Source organism: Halyomorpha halys, unplaced genomic scaffold (genome assembly GCF_000696795.3).
Source record: "Halyomorpha halys isolate HHAL.00 unplaced genomic scaffold, Hhal_1.1 Scaffold1008.1, whole genome shotgun sequence".
Taxonomy (NCBI): Eukaryota; Metazoa; Arthropoda; class Insecta; order Hemiptera; family Pentatomidae; genus Halyomorpha; species Halyomorpha halys.
The window spans coordinates 96,345-112,292 of record NW_027110883.1 but is presented as its reverse complement, the minus strand read 5'-3'; the positions used below and the strand labels follow the sequence as shown (position 1 = coordinate 112,292).

Here is a 15,948-nt window from a genome sequence, read left to right as displayed (position 1 = left end):
TGGGGTGAGATATATTATAAATGGTAATGTTAAGTAATTTGAATTGTTAAGATCATACATGTAATAAAAGCTGTTTTGTGGTAGATGTCCCTGAGGATGGCCGGATTGGTCGAAACGTCAGACTTATAAGAAGAATAAAATGTATTGAGAAAAAAATGGATAAATATTGAATTATTTATTTAAACATTCATTATTCATGTTTGTAAGTACCAAAATAACTTTTGGGTAATCTGTATTTTTTATAGATATTATTCATTAAATAATTCATTGTTAATGTTTGTATTTTTTGTAAGCATCCAGGAATAACTTATGCAAGTTGTTATTTATTCTAAAATTATCCTAATATGTATCATTCTTGTTTTATTTTATTAGAAAAGTGTATATTTGTAAAAAAAAAGAAAATTGTGGTGCTTTATGTAAAAAATAAAAAATAATATAAGATATCCATTCTCATGTTTTTAATTACTTTGCATTCAGAAATTACCAATTTTTGAATTACTTTAAACTAAAGTTGTTTTTTTTATTGGTCTTGTTACTTCCCATTCCTTAAAGGCAAAGTAAAGTAGGTTCATTGTTTGCATCAAGTCAAATTTTTATTTATTATATAATTTGAATTGATGATTGCTTAAGTAAAAAATGCAATTACTAAATAAATGTATTGCCTGCTTACAGTTATTTATTAAACCCTTTATTTGACAATGATATAACTAATATAAAAAAAATTGTTTTAAGTTTAGATAAGCTAATTTTAGAGTTTAAAAAATGTAAACAAATTTTTGGCAATCATAAGAAACCTGTATCTTGTTGGATACATAGGCGAATAACCTACTTTAGGATTGGTAGTGGGTATAATGAAACTAGCGTAAATTTATGTAATAAAAGTTTTTTTTTTATTAACAATATTGGTATTGAATGTGCTACCAACTGAAATACTAAATAGATATAGTCTGGGTGCTAGCAATTTTTTAATTGTCTCATAAGCACTAAAAGGTTTCAGTAGATCTCATTATTTTGTTTGAATAAACAAGGCAATTCCAATGTGTGAAATTTTTAATAATTAAAAAAAAAATTGTCTGATAAGTAATATGAGAAATTTTTAGATGATAATTTTATACTAATAGAGATGATTCGCCAGATAAATATTTGTGGTGATTTGACCCTTTCATACAAATGAATACATAAATGTTGGAGCAAATTACATTTTAAACTGCAACTCTATGTAACATTTATTGCAGTCTTAAGACTTAAGACAACACTTAAGAAATTCATATAAAATATAAAAACATATCTTCGTAAGTAGGACAAACCCGATAAATTTAAAATTGTATACAAATGTCATAAGCAGCACCTGAGATTGTTTAAAAAGTATTTATTGATAGTACTGGGCAACAGAAGCAGCATGGCAACGTGTCTGTCTACCAACCCAAAGATTGTGATTATGAGAGATAGTTGACTGGATGACTATACATTTTATTTTCCACTTCTCTCATCACTTTATTTTATTAACTCCATTCTATAAAATTGTTCACTTTATGTCATTCTGTTTATTTTTTATTTTCTATATTCATTGGTTGTTGTCTTGTTCTGTTCTTAGCCCTGATGAAGGCTAGAAACTCTAGCCAAAACGTTCACACGATTAAATAAGTTACATCAACTTATTTGTGTTTTATTTTGACCACACCCCAAAAGATTGTGAGTTCGAGCCCTGGCCCCACCTGGGTTTTTTCAAGCATAAAATTATACAAAATTCAACACAGCCTCCCCCGCAGGTATTTGTGAGGCCCGTTAGCCAATGGGTAGCACTCATAAAAAATAGGCGTGGGAGTGACGAACCCACCCTATGAAAAAACCATATCAAGAAATGCGCGATATATATTTTCTTAGAACATCATGCGAGGCCTTTGACCACCACGGTCTGTCGCACCAATAATAATAATAATATTGATTGTACTGGCTTTAGAGGTTTTCACCTGGAATGTTTTGAGGGAGTTTTGATATTTTGGTGTTCTAAATATTTATGGGTACTGACTATGAATTTGAAATTTGCCACCTCAGTGCTAGAAAGCTAAAAAAAATTGGGTATTTTTCTTTCCCATAATGTGAAAACCATCCATTTAAAATAAAAACAACCTTTAATAAATTATACAATAGTAAACTTCTAACATTTTGTTCAGTATAATTTTTCTATCTTGGCCATCTATTAGGAGCATCTAGTCTTGGTTCAAAGAAATCCAGTCAAATGGGGATCAGAAAGGGATCACAGTGCAATATTTTATTTTTCAGGGTGCTGCTTACAATTTCAACTTTGCTACCTAGATTTTGTATTTGAATTACTGTCAATATACATTTTATACTAAATTATAGAGAAGAAAATTACCTCCTAGTTTGATTCTTACAATTTTTTTTTTTTAAGCGAGTGTGAGTTAATGTCCTAAGACAGAATGTAGTCCAGAAAAATGTGAACCAGAAACAGATTTTTGAAGTTTTTGTAATAATTATTTTTTTCTGCCAATACTACTTTCCTGGTCCCTATTAGGCAAGATTACATTCTGTCAATATTAAAATCAGAATTGTAGGTAATTTGTAAATTGTAGTTTTAAGAAACCGGTTCTCTTCTGCCAATGAAGTAAGAAATTTAATATAAGTAGTCCTATGTGTCCATATTTCTCTACTGATGGTTACAAGAAGGTTGAATGAAGTTATTATGAATGCCAGAAGACCAGCAAGAGTACCCTTGCCATAGCACATAAAGTTCAAGGGCATTAGTTTGACCAGAAACTTATTAATTGGACAGATGGATACTGGTTCTGTTCATTGTTCAGAGATAAGTCAAGATTTATTTTAAATACTATTCCTGAAGGAGGGAGAGTGAGGTGAAGACCAGGTGAAAGATATTGGATGTAGTTGGTACTGAAGTAATTACATTCAGAGAGGTATCCTTCAAGAATATATACAATTTGAACCATATATTGGTCAAATTATAAAAGTTGGTAGTACCAGAAAATTTTAAATTTTGTTTTGTTGTAAATATGAATATAATCTAACCTCAAAGTATTTATTTATAAATACTTTATAAATATTTTATTTATTATTTTATATTTCAAAATATTTTTTATTTATTTTTTTTTAGGTAACAAAATCTTTAGTAACCAGGATGCTGTAGAAAAAGCTGTTAGAAATGGACAATGCTTATATAAAATTTCTAGTTATACTTCATTCCCCATGCATGACTTTTACCGTTGCCAAACCTGTAACACCACTGGCCGAAATGCCATTTGTGTAAATTGTATTAAAACTTGCCATGCAGGCCATGAAGTAGAATTTGTAAGACATGATAGGTAATGATAGGAATATTTATAAATTTTATAGTGTTAATTTATTATTATATTTTTTGATTGACTATATAAAATTTAAAATTAGGTTAGAAATTTATTTAAATTCATAAGTTAGAAGTTATTATTTCAAGGAATCATTAAAAATGGAGTAAAAATAATTTAATTTTTTTATGTGTTCATTTCTCTAAGTTGTTAATTATTCAACTGAGCCTGTCATATTTGATAAGAAATTATTAATTTTGTTTTAGAATTGTGCAAAATATTCATATTATTTCATCATTAAATTTTGACACAATTTCTTAAATAACTTAGTATGCTGTAATTGTATTATTTTTATATTACAATTTAGTTATTTATGTTTTGATTTAATGTTAATATTTTATAGGTTTTTCTGTGATTGTGGTGCTGGCACATTATGCAATCAGTGCCAGCTACAAGGTGAACCAGCCCAAGATACTGATACTTTATATGATTCTGCCGAACCAATGGAATCACACACTCTGATGGTTAATTGAACTCTTTGGTGTTACCAATATTTATTGAAACTATACTCTTTCTATTGTCCAGAACTGTCTTGTTACTTAAGAAATAATTAACTTATAAGTTAATAAGGTAGGAGGATTATAGAATGCACAAATACATCACATACACAAAATTATCTTGTGTTTGTATTCAAATAAAAAAAAATTAACTTTATTTTATTGTTCTAGGTTCAAGTTAAAATTAATGATTTAGAGGATTTTGAATTTCTGTTTTCTGTTTGATTAACTTTATAACACTTCAAGAACTAATGTTTCTTCACTTTACTAAGTGCCTAACTTCCTTTTATATATTTTTTCTTACTCTGAAGTCTTTACCACATTTGTTCATCTCAATGTTTATGGTAGACATTGTTTTGTTTTTTTCTATTTCTCACATTAACCTTATTCATTGTGATTGATGCCTAATTTTAATTTTTTCTTTTTCTTTTTAATTTATTGATTTTGTCTTGGTTGAGCGTAGATACTTCTTGACTAATCTTGAAAGACTATAGATAACATATAATTATTATCTCTGAATTATTACTCTTATTTATTGGTGGGTTAAAGTTGAAATCAATGTTAAAAATATACAGATCTCTGATCTATTAAACTCAGTATTATCAGAAGCATTATGGATTACCTACTCTAGTAGGTAAAAATTGTCGAGAAAATATTAAAGATTATATTTTTTTTTGGTAAACATTGAATGTCTACCGACCCTGTAGACCTAGAAAAACTAGAGAATTTATTGAAAAAATACTGAAAGTTAGTGAATTTTACAAGCAAAGAGTGTGAGTTTTCTTTTATAATTTCATGAATCAGAATCAAAAGTGATATATAAATGAGTATACGTATGATTCATCAAATGTATTACTGTCTGTTCATCGATTTTTCGTAATAGAAAATAATTGATATTTTTACAACTGCTCTTACGGTTTTGTTTTTTTAATGCCTGTCTCATAATACTTTTGATGTAGGAAAATTAATTGAATATATAATTTCCCATTATAACTATTTTCATAATCTAAAAAAGTCGGGGAATTCCACAAACAGATTTTCATAGACACCCTTGAAACAATTAAATGCTCTCACATCATGTTATCTTATTCTTTCATGATACATTTTACCAAACAAATATTATAAGTCACACTATTAACGTTAATAAGCTTTAATTACTAGTCAGTTCTTATGGTTGATTTTTGTACTTTTTCATTCTGAAGGTATTATTTTAGATTTATTTGATAAGATATTTTTTCATTGATGTGAATTGAGCATTTAATTTAGAAAAAAAAATAAGAATAGTACTCTATTGGATACTATGTTTTCTATTGAGCATAAATAATTGAATGCTCATTTGTTTTTTATACTTCTCACTTGAAATGTATAGCAGATGTTACAATCAGAGATCAAATTACAAAAAAAAAATTAATATTTTTTAATATTAAAAATATTTATGATTGAAAAGGTTAATTTGAAAGAGTCATAGATATTGGTAACCATTAAATAAACAATATTTTCTGATAATGTAATACAGTTGCACAATTAAATAAAATCCCTGTAAAATAGAATAATTAATTAAAGAGTTCCAGAAAGTCTCAATTCATCAAGATTTAATTCAATTCCTGAAAGACTAATTTCAATTGGGTCTTTCTGAATTTATTAAGAGTTCATTCTTGATAAATAAGAGTAATCAAATAGCCTCAATAAATAAAACCATTAAATTTCACAATTTAATAGGAAATTTAATCAATTGTTTTTCAATTCAGTTGAAGTACGAGAGTTTATCAAGTATAAACGGTAATTATTTTTTATTAATTTATTGGTTAGACAAACTATACTTAAAAAGTAAATGTAGAACATTTGGGACACTACGTTGAGATATGCTGAAAGTATTGTTTGTGTATAAGCAATGAATGTTAACAAAATTATTACCATCTATATTTCATTCACCCTTTTCATGTTGAAAATTCGGTACTATTATAGGTTTTAGAATTTTCCAGAATCAAATGGTATAAAAATAAATAAAAATTTACTTAAATTAAGTTCCTATTGTTGCTAAGTATGATATTTCATGACTTGTAGGAATATATTATATTATATAGACTGTTAAAACGATTTCAGCCAAGATTTTCACTTGTTTAGATATTATTCATTTTATTTTAATTTAATTTATTTGATTTTAAAATAAAAATTGTTAGCTATTTTGATTTGCTGCACAGCAAGTTTTGTTCATAGCATAAGTATTACAACTTATAAGTTAATGTCTCATTTGAACTTAGCATTTACTTTTTTTTGTATACAATAGTTACATAATCTTAAGTTGTTTTTTTTGTATGCCTATTATGAACAGACAGTTTGAAACAAGTTATTTGTTGTTCAAAATTTTTATGATTTTGTTTTTATGTTCAAATTTCATTAAATTGATCAGTAATTTTCAACCACTGTACCTAAGCACTTAAGTGAGCCACAAAATTCTTGAAGTTCGCTACTATTCTAAAAATAATTATTTTATCAATCGACACCACATTTAGTAGTCCTTACATTCATTTGATATGAACTGAAGAGTTAGTAATATTTTACCATTGTAGAGAGGTTTTACTGTAAATATTTTTAATTTGCCTCATTGTTTGTGTGCTGTGACAAAAAAAAAAAAGGATGAGAATTACTGAACTGAACATTCATTTTGAGTTGGTAGTGAATGAACTAGGTACTGAGACTCTTTTGACTAAATTAAATTTTGTGTTTACAATTAATGAATTTGTCATATTTATTTTCTGCTAATTATTCAAATGTTCACTTATACAAGCTAGAAAGATGATTTTGATAGGGGCTCAGTGGACTGAGGTATATAGGTGGTGTTTAGAGTTGGTATGAACATTCAACCTCTAGGTTCACCCAACATTTTTGTTTTATTAATTTCATGAACTAGTATGGAATCAATAAAGGCTTTGATTATTGCTTATATAAAAAATGTTACAGCAATATTTATGATAGAATTTATGTACTAATTTTAATATAGTTACAAAAATTGTTCTGTTTCTAAATAAAAACTAGAAGTAATAACTGTCTAAATAATTCCTTGGTTATGAAACCATTATTGAAAATGCTGGTGCTGCAGTTGCTGTTCTAAAATGTTATTTTAGGAGTTACATTGTTTTATTAAAAAATGTTATTATATTTTCTAATTATATAATAATTATTCTCTTTGAATTAATTTAATAAGAATTAAGGATAAAAAAACTTGAATATGGTGAAATATTTAATAATTTTTCCAACAGCTTTTCATAAGTTATCTAAATTTATTTGTTTTATTCTTGTCCTTTTTTTTCATGTTGGGTCATTTTTATTTTGCAGTTTTGTGGCATGACATATATACTGGTTCAGGTTTCATTAAGTTATTCTTCCTTAGCCAAGAATAGGATTAAATCATTTACTTGTTGTTTTGTGTGTAAAGCTGTGTGGTACATATTTTATTAGTGTCAATATTATTCTTAAAATATACCCCTCAGAAGATCAATATATTGATTGAATTTGATATTGGCTCAATATTATTGCCTCTTTTAAAGTAGAATTCTTACTACCAACTGTAGCAACCGGGAGTAATGGTGGTGGAGTTGCAATTTTATTTAATCGATACATACCATTTAGTCTGGCATTATATGGTTAATACAATTAATTAAGGAATTATAATTAGGAAAGAGGCTGGGTAATGGTTTTATCAAATTTTAACCATTGATGTGCAAAGAAATTTTTTTTTGTAAATTAGGGAACAACATTTGTAATGTTAGTTAATAAATTACAGATTATTGCAATCACATTTAATATTTAATGTAAAAAATCTCATTTTTCAATTTTGTTGGTTTTGTTAACAAATCTAAAGCTCAGGGAAGGAAAAAGGTACAGAGTTGAAAAAATATTCGCAATGAATATAGTAAAAAGTAAAACATTAAGTTGGGTCTCCTGAAAGTTGTTACATTCACATTTAATTTCTGTTTATTGAATTATTACAATGGATAGTAATAACTGATATTAGTTTTCTCATTTCTATAATAAATGTAATGAATATGCATAATTCAATTATGACAAATAATTTTTTATCATTATGCCATTAGTAAATTATTAATTTAATGTAAAGAATATATATATATATTTTAATGTTTTAATTTGAGTATTTGAGATGAAATTTCAGTAAATTTTTAACAATGTTTCATCTAATATAATCTCAACAACAAAAAAAAAGAAGTAAAGTAAATTTAGGAAGGGACTATTATTAAAACTTTTCTGGGACGTGATAACGTAGGACGTTGTGGGATTAGGAGTGTCAACCCACCAATATTGAAAACATTACATTTTAGAACCTACTTCAGACTGAAAATTGTGGTAAAACATTATTCAAAAGTGGCTATTATACTTATAATTTCTTATAAATACTGTTTCATTTTTATACTAGGTAATTTTTCCAAACATGTTTAGAAAAAGGGAAAATTTTAAGGTATACTCTCTTGACCTCCAGTAAGTTAAGAAATCCAGTCAAAATTACTGGGAAATTTTCCAGCCTAAAATGCTAGTGTTTTCAAAGTCAGTCAGTCAGAATACGATGTTATATTTTGACTGCCGAGTGTTGCCAATGACGCCCATTTAATTTCCCTTTAAGTATTAGTCAACTGCTGACCTCTTTGGTGTGCAGTACCTGTGAAAGTCTACTTTTACAAGGGCTTAAGGGTCAGTATAAATTCAAGTATGTATAAACATATGTTATGCATACCTTAATCCATACCATGGATACATGTATATCTAGTGTCTTGTGAGGTTTTGTTTTGTTGAACCTAAGCCTCAGTCCTGTACTGACATGTGTTAATGTTTCTACATTTCTGCCAGCTTGGTTAACTATTAAAATCATTTTAGCTTCTCATTTGCATACAAACTATTGATTCTAAAATATTTTTCGGTCTAATATTTGTTTTTGAAACATTTGTATCTTTCTGAAGATTATGTTGGATACCTCTAATAAACTTAATTTGGAATAAATAACATATATTTCTTGTCAATTTCTTTTATCTTTGAATATTTTTTATTTTATTTAACGTGTGTGGCAACTATTCACTAACATTTTCTAATTATTATTATATTATTCTTTTTTTGGCTTGGATTCTTTACCATTTCATTGATGTATACTACTTGTATAAATCTTTCTTCTGAAAGGCAATGAAGAACTATTCATTTCCATAGTAATTGATTTTTTTTTTCTATTAACAAAGTGGTAGCCTATTAGAAATGTTAATTTCTTTTATAGAAAAAGCTAATCAAGTTTATATATATATTTGATTATTTCATTTCTGATGCTTCACTATTAAATTCTACTCATGAGGTAAATCCGAAAGGCCTAAAAAAAGTTCACATTATATACGTATCATTGTATATATGAACACAATTTTTCATTTGCTACTATCCTACATTTAAATGTTTCCTGATGCTTACTTCTGTTTCATTTATTTTGTTTTTCTCGCCATTTATTTTTAGAATAATTGAAAGACTGTTAGATTTTTAAGTCAAACAAGTAATGCTTATTTATGGAATGTTTATTTCATTCTTTTTTTTTAACTTCATTAATTAAAAAACAAATAGTTAAAGCTAAATGAATTATTGTTCGAAATTAATAATATGTAAATGTGGTAGTTTTTTCTTTATATTATAATTTTTTTTGTTGGTCGAACTTAAAGTTATTTTTAATAAATGTGGCATTGTTTTCTCGAATAAAACAATATATTTATTTTGTCAGCCATAACTTTACTAATTTTTTAGCTTTTTTATTTTTATTTTTTTGTGGTACTGAGCAATTAAAAAGCTTATTGATTACAGACTGGGTAGCCTTTTTGTTATTTATCTTCTTTGATAAGAATATCACCAATCCCAATGTTATGGATATTTCATAAAAATGTTATAGTAATTAAATAATCTAAAGGCCTTGAGTAAACCCTGTGGGTTTGAGAGCTCTTCAGGGCCCATCTGGCCTCTATAAATTGGTTCCATTTGGGGAATAGATAGTCAAGGGTGATCATAAAAAATTCACCTCCTTGTACAACTGTTGTTCCAAAAACAGTACTTCCTTACAAAATACTGAACTCCTGACCCTTTATGGGATATAGTGGTTTTCATCAAATTATCCTTTTTGAAATTGTATTAATTATATATGATGCACATCCTTTCAGTATGGTTCATAACCATTCACTTTGCAAAAATGCATATCTCGTCTTTTAAATATTATTTTTTAGAATACTAATTTTTTTCAATATCCATTTATTTTTTTGTCTTTCATTATAATCATACTTTCTTTCATATTGTTTTATATTGACTGTAATAGTTGTCCTAAGTGTTTATGTTGGAATTTTCAGTATTGATATCATCTCATTCCTTATTAATGATAGCTGAATTTAATGATAATTGTATTTTCAGTAATATCAGTAAATTATTTCAAAATTAATCTGCCAATTAATGTTACTAGATACTCTCATTTAGGAAATTAGTTATTGGATTTAATCCATATAAAGTATTTAATGTTTTGTTCTATATGTAAAATACTATCTTTTAAGTATACAAAAATAATTTTCACATGAAAGCATTCTAAATTTCTGGTTTTCATATTCAATTTGATTCATGTTAGTTTTAGTTCTATGGAATTATTTTGATTGAAGTGGTAGTTATAATCATTTGATGAGAACTCTTGAACTTCAACTCTTATTGACCTCATTTTTAACTTTTATAATCCTCACAATATACATTTCCTTATCCGTTTCATACTAATCTTCTAATTATATTTTTACCAGTGTATGTGCATTCGTGTGTTTATTCAAGATGTTCCACTATACGTGTTCACTCCTTATCTCTAAGATTTTTAAACTTTTTTTATTTTTCCAAGTTGTTACTGTGGTATTTGTTCTATCTTTTTAAGTATTGTTAGTTTTAGAACCCATCTAGTTCTTGTTCAGTGTACCTAATGATGGAATTTACAATTAAATAGGAATTTTTTTTTTTTTTACAGATTCTGATAGTAAATCTACACTTAAATAATTGTTTTCTTTTTTACCAGTTTTGGACCTTTTGTCTGTAAACAGAGTCAAAAATTGAAAAAACATATTGAGAAAAACCATTTTAGAATCCATGATGTTCTGAGCTTCTTTGTACACCCATGGAGACTAAAATGACTATCATGATGATCAAGTCTTAATTAAGGCAATGGATTCTTGTGGCAAATTGGTTTTCTGAAACAATTTTGTCCTCAAGGGTTTTTAGATTTTCTGCACCATTTGCCCCCCGTAAATCAACAAAATCGTTAAAAAGTGGCTTACGGTTTTGGGGGATTTGTGTCTTCAGTATATTTCAGATCAAAAAACTGCCTGATGAATTCATATCAGGCACTTTTTTATTTTTTTTATCTTAAATTACTATTTAAATGCCAGGGTTATGTGCACTGGAAAAGCTTAGAAAGTCTACATACCCTCAAAACGTAGACTTCATGCCTGTGTCATGACCCTCCAAAAGTCAAACGAAAATTCCAAAAATTGTAGAGGTTAGAAGGAGTGAAGAGGGATGTAGGATAATAGGAACCCCTGTACAATACAAAATGTTTGTTTTGTTCAATTAAGTGATCGTGTATACTAACTGTAGTGATGAAATCAAAAAAATAATTTTACACTAATGTAGTGTCTGTTAAACATTTAAAATATAGTCTTGAATAGTATTAGTTCCCTTAATTGTTTTTATAAGAATTTAGTTTGGGTTATTTTTAATTTCACTAATATTTTTTTTTCAGTGGAACTAATACAATAGTTTGCTTAAAAATATCAGTAACTTGTTTGTTAATGATATTGAAAATAATTGTTTATCCTCTTTGAAACACCCAATGTTTAATTCTGCTTTCCATATCTAAATTATTGAATCATTGAGTATATTATGTTAGATCCAGTTTAGTAGATTTATTTTGTTCTAATATTTAATTTTCTGAACCCTTACATGCTTGGTATTCACCATCTCTTATCAAAGTAGGTTATCGTTGTAACATATTTAATAATTTGTATAAAAATATGTTAATGTTCTTTTATTCCTTAAATCCATTGGTTGTTGTTTTTATTTTTTCAGTGACATTCCATTGGTGTGATATATTCAAAAAACCTAATGGAAAATCCATGTTTTTAATTTTAAGGAAGTGTTCTATTATCCATTAATATTTTTGTTTTTTATAAATCATATTTATTATTATATCTTCATAAATTTTTAAGGAAATAATTATAGAAACTGACTATCATAAATACTTTTCATTCAACAGGATAATGAAAATTTTTTAAGTGTTTTTGAACCACAACTTAATTCATTTGGAACTTTGTGTTTAATGATAATGATCATGATACTCTCATTAAGTTATTAATCTTTTGTATAAAGTTCGTGTTTGCCTGGGTTTTCGGACATTTCCCCTCTTGTATAAATTAAGTGTAATAGTTGGTCAAATGTGTTGCGGGCTCTTAAAGAATTTTGGACTTGTTTCTGATTCATTTTGTAAAGGATTTTTCTACTTTATTATTTCGTATTAATTTATTATTATTAATCCCCTCTTTTAGATTAATATTTCTTTTTTCTATTACCTTAGTTTAATTTGATAAAGTTTTGAATATTGTATTTATTTTATGAAAATTATAAGCTGGACTTAAGTTAGGTATACACAATAGTTATTGTATAAAGGGTGTACACAAGAAAATATTAAAAAAAAAAAAAAATTATGCCTGAAGGGACTTTATTTACCTTTGGTGCACAAAATAATGAAATTTAATTATTAGTGATATTGTAAAATATTATACAAAAACATTCTATTGCTCTAAGAAGCAATATTTTATTTGTAAATGTAAAAGATGATTGTGCAATGATTTGGATACTTTAAGAATATGAATGTGAATGTTCTATTGTATTACATGAAAGTTTTTTCATGTTTAATAGGTCGAATCTCTCTTGTTTATGATTAATTATTTTGGTTGTTTTTGTTGGAGTATTTTATTTGTTAACTTTTTTAGTTATTAAATTTTTAGAGTGGGTGGTTGTTAATTATATTTAAATAGATTGATTAATTCATTCCTGTTTTGTATACAGATTTATTCTATTGGTAACTATCTAGACATATGCAGTTTAATAATAAAAATATTGTTATTCGTTTTACGGTTGTATTATTACTATTATACATAACAATTTATTTATCAATTGTAGTATTAGCTCATGAGATTTTAGTGCTACTTATGTTAATAGATTAAATAAGTTATGTATCAACAATCTGCGAACATCCCCGCCCTCTCTGCCTCGACTCTCTTCTTATTTACTGGTATTATTGTATGTTTTCTTTTTAAGTGCAAAGATTGTTTTGTTTTCTTCTTTTTTCAAGTTTGAAATTATGATAATTTCGAAGTCATTTTTGCATTTATATTTATCATCGAAAAGTAAATTTTATGTTTATCTCACTTTTGTGAAATTCTTTGTTGTTTATTATGTATAGATGAAATTAGAAAGGACTGCATTCCAGTTTTTGTTCAGTCCATTATGTATAACTGTATAGTTAGCTGAGTATGTTGGAACTTAAGTAAAACCTTTAAAAGGAGTGTACAAATTGTAACATATTATTTATAAATAATATTATCGTACATCAAAATGTTTCTATTTTTATGAAAATTGGTGTATAGTTGTGTGTAACAAATAGTGCTTATTTGTTAGTTTGAGGCTGTTTTAACATTTTAGGCAGTAATTTATTTAATTTGTGTTTAGGCAGTAGTGGTATCAGATAATAAAATTTAGATGCTGCATTACAATTTATTTTTATATCTCTTAACCATAATAATAAAATTATTATAGCATTATAGACATCTTTTGTGTAAAAAAAAAATTAAAAAATTGATACTGCACTGCTTAATGTTTTTCTTGTTGTTACTATAAATGTTGATAAATATCTGTGGACAAATAAACCATTATTACTTATTGTGCTAAATGATGATTGGTGTATAGTATCATTAATTTCTTCCATGTGTGTAAATGTATATAAATATACTGTATTATAATTTTAGGCTTTGGATTACTTTCATATTCCTTTTTTTAAATTCCTTAGTCTGTATACAACTATAGATAGATAGAGTGGAAATTTTTTTTTTAAAGGATGATAATGAATAATTTATGCTATGATTTTTATTGACTCTTGCACATAACAGTGTTTATTGCTATTGTTTATTTAGCCCTGACAATAACTGCCCCCCCCCCAATTTGGACCAGGAGGTCTTGTGACCCTTCGGGTCTACCAGGATTCTGAAGAATTTTTGAAGTTGTTATTTTAATATTTTTTCACCTTTTATTTTTCTTGCAAGTCCTCAGGTTTGTTACCCCATAAGGGCTGAAGACTGGTGCCCTCTGCTAGTGTTTCCTATTCATTTACAAGGACTGAATACAGGTTCCCTCCAATGTTATAGTAACATAAAAAGGCTGGTGCCCTTTTGGATACCCCTCTGTCTATTCTAGTCTGTACCCCTACCTTCCTTCCTAACACTCAGAATGATTTTACACATAGTATTAAAGCCTTCTGTGAAATTTTTATAACCACCATCAATATAAGCAAAATAACAAATCAAAGATCACCACAAACATTCTTTGAGATGATCAATTTTTAAGAATGTTTTGTACAAAAAAAAAAGTTTTATTTGTATACATCCATTTTGGTTGTGTCATGTATTGACTGTTATGTCTTTGTTTACATTGGTATCCAAACACAATAGTCCTTTAAGATTAGTAATATAACTAATTTTTAGTATCTGTACGATTTACAGAATCCTATATTTTCGGTTCTTTTTTTTGAATTTGTATAAAGTCGGGGTCGGGGTCACATTTTCTGATGCCCCCCTTGCTTCGGACACCGGAAGACCCCATAGACGCCGTGACTGCAATGCTGCCCCAGCATATGCACCATGCAAGCTAGGACCTTGCCTGCCCCTTCCATCACGCCAGAATCCACCAGGACATGCTGGCCAGCCACCGATTGTGAGAGACACTTTTCTGACACCAGGCGAAGATAAATATGTCTTCACCATTCTCGCTACCGCTCAACCTGGACGAGTAGGTACGTGACCGTAGCGTCGAAGACGTTACAGATAAGCAATATTCTAATATATGACATCCCATGTTCTGTTATTATTTTAAATCGTCAAAATAATTATTCAATTAACACACTAATAACAGTTTGCCCCCCTCAGGGATTTTATTCTTGGTCTTATAAAATATATATATATATGTTTATTGATGAGCAGGTCTCACAATTTCAACACCCCTTTTTCACATTAATATAAATAAAATTCTACATGCACTCGGGATACCTGAAGTAAGAAAGACGAGGTCCGGATGTATACAGTATCAGTATTCCTCTCACCAAAATTTAAATGCTTCCCCTTCCTGTACCACTGGTGACTGAGGCTCCAGATCTCAGTTCCCCAACAACTTTAACTTTCTTAAATCTTTCAAAAGTAGCTTTCATCGAGAAAGTAAATTTGGGTAGGTTGTACATTTTTCAACTACTTCCTCCACAATTTTATAGTAATTTGGAATAATAGAAGGACTGCTGCTGATTCCATGCTGTGATTTTTCATACTAGTAGATGGTTTTGAGACCGGTTCCCTTGTAATTTCGAAACACTGGTGCCCTTTCAGTTAGCCACTGTCTATCTTAACCTATATCTTATTCCTACTTACTAACTTATCTGCTAACATAGAGAATGAATGAATGCATGGTGTTCTGAGAGATAATATTAACCATCCTCCATACACCATCTTTAAACAGTGTTGATATATCATTTTCTCCTACATAAGAATCTATTAACTCTAATCCCCCATTATTTCATAAACCAAAGCCATTTTTTCCTTTCGTTTTCATACATTCAGAATTATGTTTACCATTCTCAGGACTAAGAACAGTTGGACTACCTGCAGTTTGGTTCTTTTTACCTTGCTGTCCTTTCACATTTCTGGTTAAATAGATATGGACAAGGAATATTATAAATTCTACTGGTTGCATACATTGTAACC

At 27.9% G+C, this 15,948-nt stretch overlaps 1 protein-coding gene across 2 annotated transcripts in view; it reads left to right on the top strand.

Annotated features, from left to right (window-relative positions):
- The window catches only part of FBXO11 (F-box protein 11), a 73,697-nt gene extending 59,748 nt beyond the window's left edge, over positions 1-13,949 (top strand). The window contains exons 11-13 of one of the 2 annotated variants that reach the window (XR_001344216.2): positions 3,131-3,338; positions 3,721-3,947; positions 4,046-13,949. Coding sequence is in view for 1 of the 2 variants with exons in the window: in XM_014431817.3 (XP_014287303.1) it covers positions 3,131-3,338; positions 3,721-3,850 (338 nt within the window). In the remaining variant the exon portion in view is untranslated. Of the gene's footprint in view, positions 1-3,130; positions 3,339-3,720 lie in introns of both variants that reach the window. The other variant, XM_014431817.3, reaches the window with a different exon arrangement.
- The last annotated feature ends 1,999 nt before the right edge of the window (positions 13,950-15,948 follow it).